A 22,289-nucleotide genomic window follows, 5' to 3' on the forward strand; every position below is an offset into this window, starting at 1 on the left:
ATTTCTAATCCTTCCAAGCAGCATCTTTGTTTTCCTAGAGGGTTTTTTTCCTAGCTGTTCAAGGATCTTACCTGCTAACTCCAGTTTCACATGATTCCTCTCTTCCTGACTCACCAGGATAATTTTCCTGCCAGCAATTCTGAAAGACTCCAAGATCTGAAATCAACGGTGGACCTGCTTACCAGCATTACTTTTTTTCGAATGAAGGTACTGTCTTTTATTTGCACAATGACTTTAAAAAAAGTGCTGTTGCCTTTTATTTTCCAGGAAATCATACTGTAGTTAATACTCTTAATCAATTCATTGCCTTCAGTTTTAAATTAAATCTCTTAACTTACTGAAGATCATTAAAGTAAAGTTCGTACTTTGTATTACCAGTGTGGTAAAAGCCATTATCTTTGAAAAATAAACAACTATCTTTTCCTTTTTTAATAATTATTTTTACATCTCCTGAAGGAAACAAAAAATTTACCTTTTTAATTAGATTAAAGTCAAGTCACATAAAGCAAACTCAGTTGAACTCCTTAGGAACATAATGTTTTTCTAGTAGTATCATAATATCACATGTCAAATAACAAAATAGGTCTGATAACTCTACTTGCCTTAGTCACTCCAGTTGTTGATATCTAGGTGGTCAAGTTCTGAAATATTTTTAGAATGGAACAGTACACATTAATATTACTGGATGAAAATACAGTAACACAAAGCAACATTTGTCACAACAGCATGTGATTTCACTGTGTTAGGCACTACATAAAGAGAATTAAAATAATCCTTTAAGTTGAAGTTCAAATTAATGTATCCTAAAGTGGAGTAAAAAGCTGAAACTCTTGCTTTAAAAAAATGAAGAGCTGTGGCTGATACTCAATTGAAAGCATATAATTATATGGTTTAATAATTTCCTAAATAATGGAAAAATATTTAGGTTTTTCTACCTTTAGGGGAAAACTTGGGTACATAGGTCTCTTTCATCATATGAATAATTTCATTCAAATAAAACAGTGGTGCAATCTACTTGCTTAACTCAAGTATGTGTTTTAATGCATCTTTAAGATCACCTTAAGTCAACACTTTAAAATATTTTTATCATTATTATATTTCAACGCTTTCCATCCTGTGTTACAGAACTATTCATTGCAACACTTGGATTTTTTTATGTTCAATCTAATTCTGACATTCTACCATTTATGTAATATTTTCGTAGGTCCTTGAATTACAGAGCCCACCTCGAGCCAGTACTGTGGTGAAAGACTGTGTAAGAGCCTGCCTGGACTCAACTTATAAATACATTTTTGACAATTGCTATGATCTCTACTCCCAGTTAGTGGATCAGGTAAGGCCAATATGAACTTGTTTCATGCTATTGCTCATTCATTATGGTTAGTTTACCATAAGTAAATAAAAAGCATCCCAGTATTCCTTCATATCAAAGCACTCGGGTTATTTTAATTTTATTTATGTGAGAAGGAGCAATATATCATAAATAAACCCACAGATGGCTATGAACTCTAAAATGTTTAATAAGATGTTTCAAAATGAACATGTTAACTCATAACTTAGTCATCACATTGGACATGACTGTAAAATTGTCCAGTGGCTTTACGGGAGATGACATTAGATTGATTACTGTTCATTTAAGATCCATAATTGAAAAATAATTTTAAAAAAATCTAATATTTTACTTCAGTAGCTTTAGAAAAGAAGCATTATAAATTGCTGAAAATTATATACTGTCTTTCCAACCTTATATTTTAACACCTATGATGCATGCTTGGATCCAAGCTTTAGTAACTGCTTCAAGAAAGCAGAGAATAATTCTACAACGTTTCTTGATGTTAGTCAGTCAGGCTGAACTGTCAATGCAAAATAATTACAGCATTTGTAGTATTCCAAATGCCATGCAAAAGCCTTGAGAATGCTTTTGTTTCCTATAATATGGCCAGAGTTTATTCTATAAGTAATGTTAAAATTAGGACATTTGTAGCTGCATAATTATACAACTGTGTAAAAGGAACATCACTGCTTTATCACATTACCCTTTGTTCCTTACTTTTGCCTTCTGGGTGGTACACTGGAAAAATGCTATTTCAGTGACTATTCCTGCCTTGAAAAGGATGAATTAAGTTGTTCAGCAAAAGCACAGTTGCAGTGTAGTATATAGTAGATAAGAGTAGTCATACTGCGTGATACCAAGTTTTATCTGAAAGCACATTTCACTTGAATCCAAAATATGAATTCCTGTATTTCAGGAGAGGCAGTATGTGCTATATATTCAACTTTTCTGAAATGAGAATTTATTTTCTAATGTTGGATTCCTGTTACGTGAGAAAATTTATCTCTGGCCTCCAAGCTTTGGACATAAGAATTTCTCACCAGCACCCATAGGCACACCACACTCTTGAGTGCTCATGTGCATGTTTATTCTCCAACAGATTATATTTTAAAATGAGTAGCAGTATAAATTAGTAGAAGGAGCAGCTTCAGACATCACATCTATAAACTGCTATGTTTTCTCACTAACACTTACTCTGCAGCAATTTGATCTTGTCTGCTAAATATAAGCTGTTGCTGGAGTGGGTATCGCATAAGTCTGCAGAGTCTATCAGCAGATGGTAGCCGTTTTAGTAAACAGTAAAAAGTGAAATAATCTTACTTCTGCAAAGCATTGTGATACCTGCAAAAGCTTATCTATATTTAAAATTTTTCACTACTTTTTTTCTGTAAATTCATAAAATACTTTAGGTTGTCTATTTTAGTAGATGATTCAAAAATGCAGGGATAATATAGCCTTTCTGTTTGCTAGAGAATATAAAACAAGTTTAAAGTGATGCCTCTCTCCAAATTAACTTTTTTTTTGAGCAGGATGGGCAATGTCATTATATTACTTTTCTCTTACGCAACTCTACTTAATGAAAGCAATATGAAGTCCTGAAATAGAAAATGTAAAAAGTAAAAATAAAAATCTACAAATATTCACTCAGCTGGAAAACTGAATTAACTGCATTTCACTGTGTTTATATGCCTCTTCTATTCTCTTTCAACAGGCTTTCCAGCAAGTGAGTGTTTGTATGTAGAAACTTTAAGCAGACAAGTGTCTGTAGAGTTATAATCACTAGCAAGTAGAAAAAATCTTAGTGAAAATGTGCAAAAAGGAAAATTTAAGATAAATAGACCATATTCAAAATAACTCCTCACCAACAGTAATCGGACATAGTCGTATATAATCTTAGTAACAGATAACAAAACTTTCTGTTTCACAGCAGGTGGGAGGCAATTCTGAGAAGTAAAATCTAACTAATCTAGCTTTAATAGAGAGATGAGTAAAGTAATTCAAATTTCTGCCTAAATTCTGCATCAGCTGTAGAGTTGTACAAGGAAACTGCCTTCTGCATTATCTTCTTATAGTTTGCTACCAATATATCTGCACGTGCATTTAGTTTTAGGAAGACCTAACTATACAGCTTGTTGGAACCTATAGCTCTGGAGGTTTTCCAGTGAATCCAGGCACACTGCAGACTGGCTTGTGGTATCACTGTTACAGTAACGAGGCAGTAACCAGTAGTGTAATTAACATTTCATTAGCTTTGTGTCCAAACCCCTTAGTCTGATTACACCAGATTCCACCCTTAAGCCTTCTTCATTAACCATTCTCTTATCTCTGCTTACCTCCCCATGAGTTGAGGCTTCCTCCTCTCAGAGGGAGGAGAAGAGTTCATCCTAGCATGGTGATGCAGCACAGGAGGTTCATGATTTAGCTGCACAGCTGAGATTTGAGCTGTGAGGAGTGAGAACTGAAATCGATGAACCCCAAAGCAACAAGAAATGGTTCATATGTAGGTCACCACCTGCTCTCACTCAGGGGAAAGACTGGCAGCTGCTGTCCTGCCGAGGCCCACTGCAGGCTCAGGGTGTTACCATGGTTCATTTCTTGCCTGAATCATATTGTGTATGATGATAGGAAAAAGTGGAACCTAGACAGTCTACGTAAACAGTAGTATTTCCATCTGGCCAGAAGTGGTAGGTTCCTGCATGTTACATATACTATCTCTGTGTGTAACTCATGTTAACTGTCTTCTGCATTTGCTTTTGTTTTCAGCAACTGGTTTTGGTGCCTCTGTGCCATATGATCCATTGTTTGCATATAAACTCAGGTGACTAGGAAGTTGATAGTAAAAGAGAATTGAGAAAAACATGATTCAGTGCAAGTAAAGGATTTATTTTGATACATACCATATGAAAAATTGCTCTTACTTCCATTTTCTGATTTTGAAGTATTCTGTGGCAAAAGACAAACAGTTATAAATCACCTAGTTTGGATCTTGCATTAAAAAAAGTCTTAAGTGAATAATATGACTTCTTTTTAGAGATAGTTTACTTCTAAGGTGTTTTCAGTTATCTAGTTTTCCAAATTACAATGCTCTCAATAAAATTAAATAACCTGTAACAAAATATATTGCAGAATACATGAAGAAACATCCATTAGGTTATCTCTCAGCTGGATTCCTAAAATGGCCAAAACTGAATTAAGATGGCTTTGCTGAGGCAAGCACATCTAACTTACTGTAGCTCTACAAAATAATTGGAACTTCTTTTGTCTGAAACTGACTGAAATTTTATCTAAAACAGCTTAGTACACTTGATACAAAGTGAGGAACTAATTTTATTTTACATTAGTCCTATGATGCTCTTTAGGATTTTCTTTTCCAACAGTGGTATCACTGCTGAAGCCAGTGTCATTCTTGGCATTAGCTGCTGTTTGGATTTTACCCTACTTCATGTGTTCCAAATAAGTTTTCACATGTATTTCACTAGTGTTAATATACTGTTTTATGTGTCTACCTAGAACTGTCTATTAGCAGAAAAGACAGCATTCCCTGTGACAAAGATTTAATAAAAAGACACACGATTTAGGAATGCATCATGAAATCTACTGCCTGACAATCATATTTATGATCCACTGAGTAAATTCACTGGACATAGCTTCTGTATTGCATCGGCTGAGATCAAAACCAGAGATTTTATATAACACATATAACTGAAGAGATTTTAATTAAAGGAACATTTGGAATCTAGAATCCTTAGCAATACATTCCTAATCTAAAGGTAATGTCTGTAATTGAAACAGATTGCTTTGTAAACTTTTCTAAGTGATAGGAAATTAATAATGGTGAACTTCAGTGTAATGATCAAAAATTTCCCTTGCTGGCAGTGCTGAGCTGTGTCATCTTGGAGAAACGCAATGAGAATGTATCATTTTTAAAAGCAGAATCAGGCAAACAGCTATATTCATTAGTACCCAAGCAATCACATTTACTCATCATGCTTGTTTCACAGAGTCCATTTTTCTAAAATATTTCATTATTTAAGTTTGCCACTCCCATGTTGTTGCTTGACATTTCTGTATGGTAAAGGATGTGTGGTGTACTACAACTTTAGAGTCATCCTAAAGATAAGAAGTAGCCAAATCAATTAATGTGAGTATATAAAAAACTGTATTGTCACCTCTTCATGATAAGACATCATCTGGTATTATTCTTTGTTTGATCTACCAGCAGATGCCTTTTAGGAATATCACTATTCTGCCTTTGGCCAGATAGTTATTGATCTTTTGAGTATAGGATTTACTATAGTATCTTCCTGGTAGTAGCTCTCTTGGTTACTATAAGACCAATCTGTGATTTTAGCTTGTTCAGTGAATTATGTATCCACCAAAAATGAAATACAGGCAACTTCAGAAAGTCATTCTTTTAAAAAGTCATGAATCATGAATGGTATCTGTTAACTAGTGATTTTTTCACCTTGATATATTGAGAATTTATGTTCCTCTTGACCTTTTCACATGTATTTTTTTAGAATCTCAGTATTGGTATTATCCTCTATAATGATAAGGAGTATTCAGTGGCCTGTATATCTTGTCACTGTATTTGTGCCAATGTGGCACTAATTGGGTATATCAGGTGTTTAGTTCTTATTTTTATACTGGCAGTTTCTTTTTAACGGATATAATTGAGTGAGAAAATGAAGTTACTAATATCAAGATAAGCTTTTTTCACTTAATAGACTATATAGTTAACCATATTTATACTCCAGAAGTTCTGTGTGTATCAATTGTTGTAAGCATATACTTTGTTATGTACAAACTAATCTAATATTGACATTTTAAAGGGCCCTTACACAACTTCTGCATAGACCATAAATACACTGTACCATGTAAGTGCATATGTATTATTTCCTAAAGTAGAAGGATGCATACTGGTTGGATACAGGATCAAATCACAGGACTGAGACATGAGCTATTATCATCACAGTTACAAAATTAGAGCAGATAAATTTTTTTGAGACCACAGAGAAGGAAAAACTTAACTTGTTTTGTCATTTAATAAGAGGGCATTCTTACTGACTGTTCACAACAGACTGATGGTGAACCCCCATCACCAAAGCAGACTTCAGCAAAGCAGTATAGAAAATAAACTTCAGTACCTCTAAAAAGGTGTTTCATTTCATTAAGAAAACGTTAAAATATAATTGTATGATGCTGTCCTCCTGCTCACTTTACCTACGCTTACGCAGTTTACTATGCCTCTCAGTTATGCTAATAGAAACATTTTCAAGCCAAACAAATTGTATCACTGAAATTTTTTGGATACAAAAATAGCTCTGTTTCAAGTTAATTTTTGTTCCAAGATGGAACTTTCTTCTGTCAGTTTTGCAGGTTTGCAACTAATCAATGTAGTCAAACTGCTAACAGTGTTTTACCTCATTATAATGCTTCTCTGAAGGCACCTGTTGTCAGAAACCACATAAATAATAATGCCAACAATAATAACAATTAGTGTTAAAACAACTTGAATGATTCCGAGCATTTCTAAGTTAGATTTTAGGATAAAGAATGGAAATTATAACTGGGCATGGGCAGAGTGTACACTTTCATTTCAGAGCATAAAACTACATCTGTTAATGTGAAACTATTTAAAAAATACGTTCTCTGGGGATTTTGAAAATATCATCTTGATTTTTAAAATATTTCTGTGCCAGAGAGTTTTCGTAGAAAGCACCTCCTTGTGCAACTATTACTTTGTAAATTAATTAAGTTTTGCTATCTGTATTAAAGAACAGAATTTCACATTCTGTGATTCACATTCACAATCACAAAAGCTGTCTCAGCTACATGCCATTGCAGGTTTTTTATGTGAAATACAGTTCTCGGATAAGATGCTGGACTAAATGTGAACTGGCTTTGTCTTCTACAACTGCCTTTCAGTTGGTTTGGCTTAAACATGCACAAGCTTCTGAGAAAAAAATGATATATTAAAAATAAATCTTTGATATAGAAACAAGGTCTTGTAATAAAAGCATAATGTACACCAAGGAAGGCCCTTGTGAGTGATATTAATGCTCCAGTATTCATTTCTGTTTTGAAAGCGCTCTCATTTGCATGTGTGGTGGTTAATTGTCAGTGATACTAGTCACACTATCTATTGTAACTGCTTCTGAACCTCACCTTGATTTCAGTTGCTTTAGACACTGAAGCTGTAACATTTGTAGACCAGCTGAGTAAGTAGCAGTGTGATTAATGATACTTTTCTAAAATATTCCACAGTGACCACAAAACCAATTTCAATTAAGTGTTGTTGAAATTCCCTTTCTGCCATTCTAAATGCTGTTAATAGATAAAAGTTAATTGAGGTTAAGATAACATTTAATTAATTCACTATGACACTAACATAGTGTCATATCTATTCAAAGAGATACAGGGTCCATTGAAGTGGTCATGTTTGGACTAAAAATGAGAAGTACAGGGAATATACATTTAAACTTGCAGGATAATAGGCATGTTTATTTTTTGACTTACTAATTGAGTGAAAAGACCCCTTTGTATCTCTGATAGCTGTGTAGAAGAGCATGTGCAGACGTACCTCTGTGTGGCAGAAATTATGTGTGTATGTATGTGTGTGTGTCCATACGGAGATAAAAATATTTCTTTTCCTATTTGGTTCTCTGCAATTCAGTTATTTATTGGGCAATGATAAGGAATCTGATCCTTCTGTCAAGCGAAGAGCTGAAAAATACTTTTGTCCAGGAAACTGTAGACTAAGAATTCATAAATCAAAACTATAGCAACAAAATCTAGCTGTAAAGGCATATTTTAGTAAGATTAAAAAGTCTAAAATTCTCAATAAAAGTTTGTAAGTGGGGAATATTAATACATACTTATAACTACATAAAAAGGTGCAAAAAGCAGGCTTTTAGTCAAGAGGAATAAAAAAACCACTGCTTTACTTACCAACTTTTAAATAACTGGAGAGTCATGTTGGTAATCCACCTGATATATCAGTGTGTCATGTCCTTCCTCGAGATTACTACAAAAATGTAAGGGGGCATCTCAGGTTCTGTGCTTTGGATGTGAAACTGGTTGCAGTCCTCTCCATTTGCAAGGAGTATACAAGAATCCCATTTCCTTGGATAAAAGAATCAAATAACAGATTGATTTTGCTCACAGATTTAGACAAGGCAATACCTTCACAAGCCTCTCTTTTGGATATTCCTATGTACCTTTTCCTAGTATTTTTATGAGTCCAGGCATTTTATTTTTTTTTTCCCCTCCTACTTTGTGGTGTTTTGCTCTGCCTCTCATAAATGCACAGTTTGTGGTTCTGCCAGTTAATCTATGAGTCCCTGGAAAATCTCTGTGCAGAATACTTTGGGCAATAGCTTTTGTTATTTTGGCTATTAAAAAAAAGGGAAATCTAACCGCTTCTTCATTTAAAACAAACAGCATAGCAGCTGCTAGGCCCAATAAGTTCAGTTTATAATGCAAAACAAAACAAGAAATGTTCCTTATCATTGACTTGTTCAGTATTTATTATGTAGAGTATAAAAGTTCTGCCTCAGCAGACAATTTTACCTGCACTCAGTTTCAACACAACAAAGAATTTAAGAATGTATTTAATTAAAGTGTGGACATGCACTAAAAATCAAGTCTCTATTGATCTTCTTTGCTGACCTGGCTGTCTTTGCACTCCATATGTTTTTTGATATATGTCCGCAGCCAGGTACAGTCTGTCAAACAATCTACTTTAAGTTGGATAGACAGTCTTTGTCCAAAATAGCTGAAGATTCGTCATATGTCACTCTTTCCAACCAAGTAGTAATCTGTAGTGGATATCCCATAATATTTTCTCTACTTTCTCTAATATAAAATAAATTCAATCTTGTTTGAACAGGGTAAGAAACAAGAAGTTCCTAAAGAAGAACAGGGGCCAACAACAAAGAATTTGGATTTCTGGGCACAGCTTATTACTCTGATGGTCACCATCATAGATGAAGATAAAACAGCATATACACCTGTCTTGAACCAGTAAGTAATTACTTTCCCCATAAAAATTAAAAATCATGGATTTATTAAAATAAGGACAGGAAATACATCTGAATCAATAGTTGTGTTTTAAATGTAATCTAGCTAGAGGTTTTTGAAAATGCAGAATATAACATTGACATGCTCTGATAAAGGCTTAGTGCTCTGATCATGGAAAGAGAACCTTTTGTTTTAGGAACACTAAAGACGTGGTATATGAACCATCCCAAAAGGTTAAGTAGCCAAATATGCGAGAGAGCTAAGTGGATAGACAGAAGGGAAAGTGAAGTAAAACAATATGATGGTGTTAATGTTAAGATTGGCACACAAAGTGTTCAAATCATGCTGAGACTTTCTTAGGCGTTACAATAGAGTTTAGGGATGTGTTTGTGAAAGAATAATGAACTTCAGAAAAAGACCCTCTCCAAATTTATGGTTGGCGAGAGAGAAAGCCTAGCCAAGCTGACTAGAAAATTTATAAAATGGAGAGCAATATCCTGGACTTACCAGAGATGGAAGCTGACTTCTCAGAATTGAAGATGTAACAGATGCGGGAGGTACAATCAATAACCAAGACAAGTTGAATATCTTATGGTTGATACACTAGTAGAGAAGAGAGAGACAATCGATAAACACAGAAGGAGGAGATAGAGTGCTGGGTTTTGAAAATGAAATACACAGATGTAGTGCAAAGGCACACGCTTCACATATTAAGGCTGGAGAAACAGATGTCGCAGTAATTGAAATGAGACCGGATGAGGGCCTAGGGAAAAGTTTTAGCTCTTTTAGCTTTTTGGAGCTATTTTACAGAAAGATTCTAGAAAATATGGGCATAGTCTAGCTGTGATGACTTATGCAAAAGTTGAAATTGAAGCTTATATCTGTATTATAGCTAAACAATTATTAATAGAAGTGTCTGCAGTGGCATTTAATTGAATGGTCTGAAGGGGAGCAAGAACAAGTCTGTTTCTTTCAGCCAAAATAGGGTAGATACTGAAAGGCTCTCTGTACATGGAGATGTGCTTGTCTCTTGATAATAGGTACCATACTTTTTATGGACCCACAGTACAATTACCAAAGAAACATCCTGGTGATAACTAGAAGTTGGAAGAGATTTCATTGCCTTTTGATTTCTTCCTTTCCTTTAAATATATGAAGGATTGTTTCAGTCCTGGATAATAAACATCTCTTTGTTCAATCATTTCTTGCATTGACCTTACTAAGGAACAAGTTCTTACCCTACAGAGGAAAGAAAACTCTTTTCCTGTTTACTCCATTTATACAACGTAGTATGAAATTTGACTGTTAATGAAAGCTCAGTTCTTTGTCTGACTGTGTAACAAATATACTTATTATAAAACATCTAACTGGAACAAATACATACATGTATTTCATTTCAGTCTCTCCATTTAAATTAATCAAGAGTAATTGGGAGTTAATTATCCTAAAAATTGTTCTAGTTATATTCTTAGGCAAACATGAGGGAGAAAGGAAAAGGATAAAGAACAGCTTTCCTCTGGGGGGATTAGGAGGTTCCCAAAACTACAGCTGAGTGATTGTGTAAAATGTGAAAAGATAATCAGCAGTGGATTGAAGTTGGGACAGAGTAAGAGAGAGAGTTTGCTTGTGTGACTTCTCTCCCATTTTCACTGTAGTTTTGGAAGTGGAAGGGTGAACACAAGGAATAAAGTGTCTTCAAGAAATAGGAGACATCAGGAGCAAGAAATGAAGAGGCTGTGGGAGGCAAAACTCGAAAAATTGTTCAGAGTTGCTTTGGATGTCTTTTTTTAAAAGAAAAGCTTCTTCTAACACAAAAACAGCATGTAAAAACTGTTGAGAAAAATGACAGACAGCCTCTTCCCCCTTGATTACCCCAGAAAAGAAAATGGATGATAAGAAAATATAAGTTGAATGCATAAGAATATTGCAAACCTATGACTCCTTATCAAAAATATATGGCCATGCCGTGTCTCAGTGGAATATTCAAGCCTATGTCCATTTGAATCCTTTGTAGAAATGAGGTTACTGAACATCCCCAGGAGAGCTCCAAGCATTCTGATAGGAGTTTTCACAGTGGTATAATATTGTTCAGAATTTTTTTTTCCTCAACTAGTTTTGGAAACCCTATTTTTATATCAAAAAAGATGGTGTGATAGAGCAGTTTGAACTGTGTCAGATTATGAATCCAGATGAAACATGACATGATTGCTTCACCAAACATTGCAGCAGCTGAAAGACCATATCAGACCATTCAACAGGAGTTGTGTGAGCAACCTTCAGTTCTTATATGACATAAGAAATTTGACAAGTTTGAAGGAAAAACATGAAATCTGGTATTTAAGCTGTAAAATTCTCATTCTACTAGTTAAAACAATGTAAGTTGTGATTAGAACCTGATTCACAAGGTGATTAGAACCTGATTCACATCTAGGACTTTCTGACACTTGTCGAATTGCATTGTACACACTGCAGGACAGCAGAAATTGATATCAAAATAAAATATCTGTTCAATTAAAAGGAACAACAAATCAAGAACAAAATCTTCAACTGAAATGCTGTTTTCATTAGAGTAAGAAATATGTGATAGGAGTCAGTGCTTATTTACATAAAGATGCACCTAGATTCTTGGTTCCTTTATTACAGCAGAAATACTGCACGTCTCCTTGCTCAGAATGACCAGATGAGCCATTGCACCAAAGTATGGCACCCAGTATGCCCCTTGTCTTCCATTTCTGTTACTGTCCGTTTTAAAAGTACTTTAAGCTTTTTCTGTGTGCAGCTCACACAACTTGGAGATGATATCTCAGTCCTTGATTTGCAAAAATAAACCCTAGACTCTCCAATGTATTTCTGACTAACCATTTGACTAGTTTCTTACGAAGTCCATCTCTTTTTACAGTATGAGGAGACTTGATCTCTTTCTCTTGAGCTTGTTGCAGTGCTTGGCATACCCTTTGGCTTTATTTGGATTAGTTTTTGAAGCCAAGCCCCAGCTTTAGCATCCATGAACATCTTGTTCACAGCTATAAATCATGCTAAGAAATCCTTGAGCTATCTGCAACTTGTTTGGAATTTAATATTTTCAGTCTTGTAGCGAGGGATGGTTTCTCACTGAGCTCATTCATCTGTAGATGAAGTTTCTCTTACATCAAACCTTAGTACGTAATGGAGAATCAGCCCTGCATGTGACTCTGTGTATTTTGTCAGAGAACCAGAGAACTTCTGCGTTAATCTAACTACCTGGGTCTGTGAAGAATTTGACTGTGAATTTTTTTGATATGGTGAATTTAAAAGACTATTCCTGGGGACTTGTTTCTTTATATTTTAATGTTGATTAATTTTTGCTTTCAATTGTGCTTGTATTTTTATATATGTCGGTATTTGCCTTCAGTTGTGTCCCCAAATGCAGATAAGTCAGTGGTGACTGCTGTGAACTGTGACATATAACTTTGTTGAGCAATGTCTGAGTATTCCATGTGAAGGTCACTTTTAAGGAAAACAAATACAATTATATTGCTGCTTCTGTCATTATTCTTAGCCAGAAAGATATATTACAGTTGAAAAAACATTACTGTTACTTCTGACATTTGGAGCCAAACTCAGGATGTGCCAGAACTATCTATAGCACAAACTGAAAGTTGTACTTACAGTTGTCAAGTATGATTTTAGCATTATAACATGATGTCAGGAAGGAATGTAATATAACATGGAATTTATAAGAAGGTGTCTTCCTTTTTACAAGATATTTTTAGGGTCCTCCAGGCAGTTTTAACGGTGGCCACAAATTTCAAGCCTAAGCTCTTTCTTTCTTCTTTATCTGTAGATTTATAGATGTTAGAATTAGAAAATTAAGAGGATGTTGAAAATATTAAATCTACATAATAGAAGCAAAACCATCTGAACAGATTAATACTGAAGAATAATAGGCATAATAAAATCTCAGTCATGTTCTGCTCTGCAGTTTACATCGCTGTTTATTGTGTGTGTTCCTAATATGAGCATTTTTCATAATGCTGATAATTCAGCCTGTCAGTCAGACAGTGAAATATGTGTGACAGAATACTAAATGCATCTCTGACAAAGTGCAACCTGGGAACAAGGAAAGAGAAAGCTTTTTGGGAGTCATGTACTTGTAGATAAATATCAAATGTTAATTAATCACCTGTAATTTTCTATTCTTATTTATTTCACATTTTCTCTGAATAGTCATGTAATAGTGTGTACATACAGATTTTTATATATGTATGTATATTAAAGTAAACTAGAACCTTGTCCTGGTTGGGAAGAGGGCTCAAAAGGAAGATGTAAAAGCTTAAGTTCTCGTGCTGACTGACATTCACCTGTCATAGAATCTTGAGCAAGCCACTTCTACTTTGTCTTCTTCCCCATTCACTGTCTTGTCTTTTTAAACTGTGAGTTTTGAAGGGCAGTGATTGTCTCTTATTACGTATTTTAAAGTTCCTGGATAGTAATTTCTTAAACCTACCAGAAGCCTCTAAGTGCTACTGTAATCCAAATAATAAAAGTATATATTATTATTGTTACATGAGTAATCTTAGGAATATGAGTAACCAAATTAAAGTAAACATAACTACTAATATATAAAGCCATCTCTTGAGGAAAATTGTGGCAGGAGTGGTGCATACCATAGCCATACCAATTACACTTCCCCACAGGAAAAAAGGCTTGCACTTGTATATAGCACATATACACATTCACATTAAGCCTTCATCAGTATTCTACCATCTCAAGTAGTGCATATGCCTTTATATTCTTAATCGAATGTACAACGGTATTATAACAATGGGGTAGATCGTTTAAAATACATAGTAACAGTTAGGGAGATTAAAAACAGACATGTTAGTATAAATTGTGAAGTAGACATGACACAATTTTAGCCCTTCCCTTAGATAAGGTACAAACCACACAGCAAGTTCTAGAGACTAAAAGTATACTGTGAAAATTGCCAGTATTGTCCAGTAGCTCCTGGCAGATGGTAAGCCACTAGAGGTATTCTTGATTCTCTCCTAGAAGAATAAAGACTGGAAAAAAGTCCTGCAGGTGTTAACCAGCTTGTCACTGTGACAGATTGCTTCATAACAATCAAATCAACAAAAATGAACATAATATTCATTGAAATAATACAGACATTTCCCATGTTGTTCACACGAACAGTCCTGCTGGTTGGAGTTAAATGGAACATTCCTTTCAAGCTTATAATTTTTCAGTTGGTTTCTCTGCTTGCTTTGGTAGGACTGATTTGTATCGGCATTTATACTTACCACAGAGATGCTGGGGTATATTTGACCTTAGATTTCAAGCACAGTCTAAGTCAGCCTGCTCTCATCACACCTGTGTTGGAATCAGTAACTCTTCTCCTCTAAACGAGATCTGCAAAGTCATTATCTGTGTGACACAGTGCAGAAGATGCAGATCATGGTGTCTAATGAGATTTACTATCACTGGCATGCGCGTTAAGTTCTAACTAAATGTAGCTGAAAAAGCAAGATATCTTGCGTTAACAGCAGCTTGGAGGTCAATGCACTTTTGTTCCATGCCCATCAACACGAGGTCTGGGATGTGGCAGAAGAAATACCTAAAACACTGTCTGCTTGAAAGGTGCCACCTCTGCTACAATTAGTGAAGTTGAACAAACTTCACTGATAGATACTGTGGGTTTTAACTGGATGAAGAACCTCCCTTCTGACACATTGGGGAGAAGCGTGGAAGGAAGCTTCTGTTTCTGATATGCTACCTTTATGCCTATTTGAAATTCTACAAGGCTTTAACTTATTTTCTTGAGATCTATTTTAGTATGCCCACACTTCCATAAGAACTCTGTCAAATGGAAATGAAGTGGATAATTGAGACTTTTGTGGATAATATGACATGTTTTAACATGCTTGTTTCAATGGATTTCCCTTGGGTTTATATTTAAAATATTCAAGAGATTGTTTGATTTGAGTAAGGAATTAGGAGGTCATTTGGATTTCTTTTTTTTTTTTAATCTATGAATATCTCAAATATTCTTTTTTTAATTCCAGGGGTGTTTTAAATAGCCTCTTTTCAGGCTTTGATAAAGTAGCTCTCATAACCATGACATTTGTTACTAAAACAAATTTCATGCAGCGGAGGAATGTTAATCAAAACATGGTACTGTGAAAAGCTCAGCTACCATTTTAGCAATTTAAGGACCTTAAGAAGAGACAAACCTGTAGCTGCTAAACACCTGAGCCAACTGTTTCAGGTTTTTCGTAAGCCATCTGATTTATCTAAAGTTGAGGAGTTATCTGCAACATAGATGTTTCTTGATTTGAAAGGTCATGTGAGGGAATTTGTGCAATGTTCAACAAATTACTTGGGCCCCTGACATTAGACTAAGGGAAGTTTTTATTTGAAGATTGGATGGTTTATATAATTGTAGAAAACACAAAATATAGTAAGTGCATACTAGGGGAATTATTTTGTGGAAATATTTGCTTTTCTGCTGTGCAGCTGTAAGCATAATTTCTAGCAGCAGGTGAACTGGTGTGATGTGATTGATTGCAGGTTTCCTCAAGAGCTGAACATGGGAAAAATCAGCGCTGAAATCATGTGGACTCTGTTTGCCCAGGACATGAAATATGCTCTGGAAGGTAATTAGAACAAACTATTAGTTACACTAGAGAGTTCACCAAGACTGATTTCCACTGCAAATGACACCTGGCATCAGATTTCTGTGTGTGGTAAGAGCTTTCTGGCATACTTGTTTAAGATGTTTCATAGGTTAGTGAAAATGAAGTGTTGTAAAGGAAGAAAATCATTGCGCTGTGACTGTATGAAGTTGTCTGTGGAAGGAGGAGACAAAAGAACTGAAACTGGAAATGCTGCTACTTATTACCTAAAAGTGACAAAATCATCAATGTCCAAAGAACCGCAAATATGCTTGCTAGAGAGCATTATAAGCATTCCATATTTTGTTACTAGCTGAAAATGGCTCACTTTGCCGGTAAGAAACATTTACAGAATGAAGTTATGGAGAAAAAACACACAGACAATTAAACTTTTTGTGTTCAAAAGGCAGGTTGTACTCATTGTATTTCCAACAGAATCAAATGCAGTTTTCTCTTATCCTTTAAGATAGTACTGTGGTTAACCATAAATAAAACATACTTTCTCTTTTCTATAGCAGATAATCTCCAACTAATGGTTTCAAACCCACTCGTTAATATATGGCCATTGCAGAAAACCAAGGAAAAATACCTGCATGAAACTTTTTTAAAAATACTGAAGAGAAGGAATGAAGGAAATAGTCTTGATTAGTGATAGAAATATTGCCAGCTCATGTACGTGTATTCACATGAACTTTTAGATCACTATTATAATCATGACTCTTGAAATTAAGTTCATCAAACTCTCCTTAACTAGTATTTATTTTTGCAGAATAAAAACTGATAGTTTCTATGGTTTCATTCCTAAACAGGAACCTCAGTAAATCTAGTCACAAAATATAATCAGCATGCTGTTTCTCTCTCCAGCTTTGCAGTTTTTTAAATCACTAATTATTTCCATGGATATTCTACAGACTGAATTTGATTTTCCAGTTGTTAATGGCAATAAATTTTTTTTTCTCCAAATTCTACAAGATAACGAGCGAGCCTTTAAATATGGTCACACTCGATCCTCATGGATTTAATGGAGTTTGTTAAAATGCTTTGCATTCTGCTATGTCAGTCTTGCCTTCCAAGTTATTGACATAGGCTACCATCTGTTCATATGTAGTGTCCAGGGCTGTGATTGCAATCTTTGCCTGATTCAATTTAGTATTAATCTCCTGAAGCAGCATATTTTGTGTTATCAAGTTGATTCCTTTCTGCATCCAATTAAGAAGCAATGAAATAGTCCAACATTGTTTGCAAAAGGATTGATGATGTGATCAAAAAGATTAAACTAGCCCATCCAAGATCCTGTTTCTGATTTCTCCCACCTTATATATTCCCAGATATATCCAGACACTCCCATCAGCTTAAATTCAGGAAATGAGTGTGTCGTAACTCCATTCTCTAACAGAAGCCCAGTATTGGAGCATCCAGTTTACATTCCTTTTTCCTGAGAGCAGATCAGAATGGCTGTTGAGGCTACGTCCTCTTGCTGTAGAGATGAATGCCTCCTGTTCCTGCTCGGGGGATGGATGGAGCTGCAGCTGCTGCTGGGCAGAATTGCTGCTTCTCAGCAGGACTGCCCCTACCTCCTTGGCAGTAGGAGCCGACAGCCCCCTGAGCCGGGCACCAGCAGCCATTACACCTCTCTGCCTTGTGTTCTCCCTTGATTCTTGCCCAGGACAGTCTAGCTAGGAGGCTCCTGTTGTCGCATGGAGAAGACAGAAGGAACAGCAGCTTCCATAGGAGTGGCTTCTTGCTAGAGAAGCGTATAGCAGCTGCATGTCTCTGAATACCAAGGCAGCGCATTTGCACGTGACAGGGTGGATGGCTGCGGCCAGGGGACACAGCTCGCTTTTGGGCTGAGGGAGGAAAGGGCATCCCAAAGCACCGTTCAGGTCTCCACAGCTGCTGGGATCAGGGCTACACCGTGCCAAGCTGACATGCCTTGCAGACAAAACTGTACTAAAATCTGGTATTGAGTTCATCATTTCATTCTAGATTTTCTTCCATTTTAAATTAGTAACAATGTTCAGCCTTTGCGTAGTATTAAAAGTTTTATGCAAACTTTAACAATTCAACTCCATACCAGTTTTAATTTTTTTCTGACCTAAGGAGCTTGGGATTACTTTTATGTATAGATTTTTTCATGGAGAAGGTATGATATTTGAGGGATCTGGTGTAGTTGGGAACTGTCAATGTTAGGTTAATGGTTGGACTAGGTGATCTTCAAGGTCTTTTCCAACCTTGATGATTCTGTGATTTTTCTCTTTGAGAACTGACTTCAGTAGATTATTTTTTTTTTACTTCTTTGCAGGTTATTCATAGATTAACAGTGATTTGCATGATAGATTATATATTGTTGTTTGACATTTAGTTTACACAAGCATATCTGAGCTTACAGGATGTAATATTTTTGTACTGTCTGGTCCTCAAATTATTCTGTAAATGAGAACAGAGAGAGAATTTCACCAGCAGTGCAAGTGATTTGTTACTGATTTCATGTGGTAAGAAATCTTTTTCTTGCCAAGTATGAAGATGCGAAGGTTAAAAGATGACGAGAGAGGAATGAGCTGAAATTAGATGTGCAATTACAAAAGTGTTTTTATTCTATGTCCTCAGAAATGTCTTTTTCAGATCTTTCGTATCTCTTAACTTTTGAATAGGTCAGATCAAATGTCTGGGGCTATCCAGTCTGTTAAAAAGAGAACATTCTAATTGTTGTTATTATGATAATCTAATTCTGGTAGTGGCCAGAAGTCAAGACCAGGATCATGCCAGAAATGAATTAGCTGCTGTGTAAATACAGCAGTAGACAGTCTCAATCCTGCAAAGCTAACGTTCTGAAGTGTCAGGCCTTATAAAAACAGGAGAAGAACAAAAAAGTCATTATACCATTTTATGCATTTAATGTAAGTTTGCTTTTTAAGTTTGCTGTTATCCTCAATGTATAAGCAGATAATATCTTCCTGTTTCTCTGACAGATTCCTCTTTCATGACAGTAACTGATAAAGTGATTTCAAAGAGGCAGGTCTGTGAGTGATGCTGACCACAAAGAGCATAGAAAGAAAAAAAAAAAAAAAAAGGCTAATGCTGCCCAGAGAAAGGTCACACCATTTGGTGGCAGATTTCAAGTCTATTTTCACTCCAACCTTACAATTTACAAATGTTTCCCTTAAGACAGAATGTAGTCTTGGCTTAGAAAGAAACCACAGAGCAGATTTGGGAAGGTGGGGCTGAGGTTACGGAAGGGAGAACAGGGCAGCATCCACCAGAATGCAGGGTTTCATCAGGGTATCAAAATATGAAACCTTTTTATTCTAATGAATCTCATTCTGCATTCACACATTTCAACAAATGTATTACATCCTTGTTTTTCCAGAGACCTGAGGAATAAAGAGTCATATGTAGTCTCATGGGGAATTCAGAGACTATAAAGACAAAGACAAGGAGATTCCAGTTGGGGTTCGTAATAAACTTTGGCAGATAGTCAATAAGATTGAATGTGACATGATTGGAGGAAGAGGGGGTTAGAAATGTTCTTTGGTCAGCACATCAGACAATGTTAACAGCTACATACTGTAGGTACTGGAGGGCTGAGCTTAGTGAGTATGAGAATACAGTTAAGTACCCATCATGTGCAAGACAGATCCCCAGGCTTGCCTAAAAAGCACTGTAGCCATACCAAATGGCACTATTTCATTGAAGTTAATTAGACCCACTAATTAAGACAGATAAAGTGGACAGAACTTTTCCCAGGAGCTAAATTAATATTTCTTCATGGCATTGTGTTGTGCTGTATCAGTGTGTCTTCTTACTTGGAACTACCTCAGACATCTCCAGTATGGCGCAACCTTGTACTTGGGGACATGCCCACTATATCATTTGGTTATTCCCTAACCCATTTTCTTTGATTTTACATACTGAACCATAATCAGAATAATAAGTACTAGTGAGTGTTTATACTGCGGTACAAGTCTACAGTAATCTTAATAAGTTAAAGCTTCTTTATGTCTGATTGTAGGTGTATTCATGGTGCCAGATGTTACTAGAAAAAAAAATGTAGTGCATCAGTGAATGCCTGACTTCATTATTTAAAGTTGTCACCCAATAACAGCAGTGTATATTGCCCCATATATTTAATAATGAAAGCTCTGTCCTTATTTAATCTTCTTTTAACCACTGAATATTAAATCTCATTCTGAAACATTGTTATTAGCTCTTACTCAGGCAGCCACTGATTGTCAAATATTTGTGTATAAACTTTTCCTGAGTGTTGCCTAATTGTGAGAAAGACAATTTTGCTAGTCAACATATACTAGTACTACCATGCTAGATAGGTTAGACTGTGAATGATGCTTTAAATGAACCCTGCATTGATGAATAATTGTGGGTTATTTATAGCTCACATGGTTCTGTCCTTGCCACAAACCAATGAGTTCAGTAAGCAAGTAAGGGAGAAGGATTCTGTTCAGCTGAAGGGGCTGTACATCACCTATAGGATCAGGAGGAGAGTTCTGTCTTATACCAAGGGTCAGTCAAGAACTCCTCTGTAGTTTATTAGGTATCTCAGCCCAGAAGAATAATTTGCCTCTTCTTTCCTCTTGTCCTTAATTACTGTTCTTCACCAGTAAGATGATACAACTTCATTGCAACTCACATTTTTACAAAAACTAGAGTTATGTCTTTTGCCTGATATAATTTTATGACTGGGGGGAAGAAAAGAAAAATCAAGCAAAATTGTGACTTTGTCCCCACAGAAATTCACTTAAAGGACCTGCGCTGTTTAGTGCAGTTCTGCATCTGCTGGATGGAGAAAGCGTTCATCCTTTTCCTCCTACAGGACGTGCCCCTAATGCAGTCGGGCAGTCCAGCAGCTAGGGCTTAAACTTCCCGGCTCTATTTCCACAGGGGGAGTAGAACCTAGCTGCTGCACCTCTGCTTGAGTTCTGTGGATTCACCCTGTGAATCCATTCACGTTTTGGACTTCTTTCCATTTAGAAACAGTAACCAATGACAGCTTGCTTAATACAAAATATTTTTCTTTATCAACTCGAATAAAACATTTGAGTAAAAGAGAATTTAAAATAACAAGCAACCTCAATGCTATTTTTAATCCTGTCTATTAGGACACTTTGTAAAAGCTTTGCTCATACAGCAAACAACTGTTCTTCTCCCAGCCTCTGTGTTGTTAAGTTGAAGACTCAGTCTTTTACTTTCAGGACTTTTCCACAAATGGAGATTCACTGGTGCCTTTTTTCTCCTATATGTGCACAGGCAATGTTCCTCTTACAGGCAAGTGCATTAGTTCTAAATTAAATATTTGATACTGGTTCCAGCACCCCTACAAGAATAGGATAAATCCATTAAAACTGCTTTTTTCCACATTATCTTTTAATAAGTCTTAAGTGCAATTTGCTGGGTAACAATTAGAGAACACCTCTGTGTTGCCTTTGCTTCTGCTTTACAGGCAGAGCTGGATACAACACGGGTACTTATTAAAGCTCAACCTCACATTTATCCTGCTGCCTGATTCTTACTGGTTTGTACTTCATTCTGTTAATCACTTATAAAATGCTACCATGCCTATTTGGTAATATTTTATGCTCACTTTGCACTCTTGTGACGAGCCAAAGAGCAGAGAATCAAGTCTAAATGTTTCCTTTGTGGAAAGATACATTTTTCTAAAATGAAATAAGAAATAAATGAAAGTAGCCTGTCATAAAAGTTACAATGAAGATGCAGCTGTGTATTCAGAGTTAAGACCCAATACAATTAAGGCTGCCTTTATTACATTTATTCTCTTTTTTCCTCCCAGATTCAAGCATTATAATGTAGCATTAAATTATGTGATAACATTTCCCGAGAAGCAGTGGTTTCCAAGAAGCATGTATATTCTCTCTTTATTTTGCAATTTTTATACATATTAGAAGTTTATGAAAGCCTAATCAATGTAAATTGGATTCCTACACCAGCATTACTTTTCCTCTTTTATTAATTTCTGATTATGTGATTACTTGGAATAAATGCTGAAACTTCCGTACAAAGTATTTGAAACTTCCATCATGTTCTTCAGTACCAGGGCTTTAATCTTCATCATAGTTCTTGTATCAGATAGGATGGACCACTTCTTCTGCTCCATTCATAGCTTGCATTTCCTTAGGCTTTCCATGGGCAATTCATGCACAAAGCAAGAATTCCACTAACAGCAAAAAAGCACAATTTAGATGATTTCAGTCCTTGGAAGCAACTGCTTATTTCCTTCTATAATCAATAGTAGCCGTGTATATCCAAAG

General features: G+C 35.7%; 1 protein-coding gene across 3 annotated transcripts in view; it reads left to right on the top strand.

Moving 5' to 3' along the window:
* The window catches only part of UNC13C (unc-13 homolog C), a 164,474-nt gene that overhangs the window by 90,750 nt on the left and 51,435 nt on the right, over positions 1-22,289 (top strand). For all 3 annotated transcript variants that reach the window (XM_074879935.1, XM_074879937.1, XM_074879938.1), the window contains 4 exons: positions 118-207; positions 1,205-1,333; positions 9,225-9,358; positions 15,905-15,990. In XM_074879935.1, the coding sequence (XP_074736036.1) occupies positions 118-207; positions 1,205-1,333; positions 9,225-9,358; positions 15,905-15,990 (439 nt within the window). The remainder of the gene's footprint in view (positions 1-117; positions 208-1,204; positions 1,334-9,224; positions 9,359-15,904; positions 15,991-22,289) is intronic.

Source organism: Strix uralensis, chromosome 11 (genome assembly GCF_047716275.1).
Source record: "Strix uralensis isolate ZFMK-TIS-50842 chromosome 11, bStrUra1, whole genome shotgun sequence".
Taxonomy (NCBI): Eukaryota; Metazoa; Chordata; class Aves; order Strigiformes; family Strigidae; genus Strix; species Strix uralensis.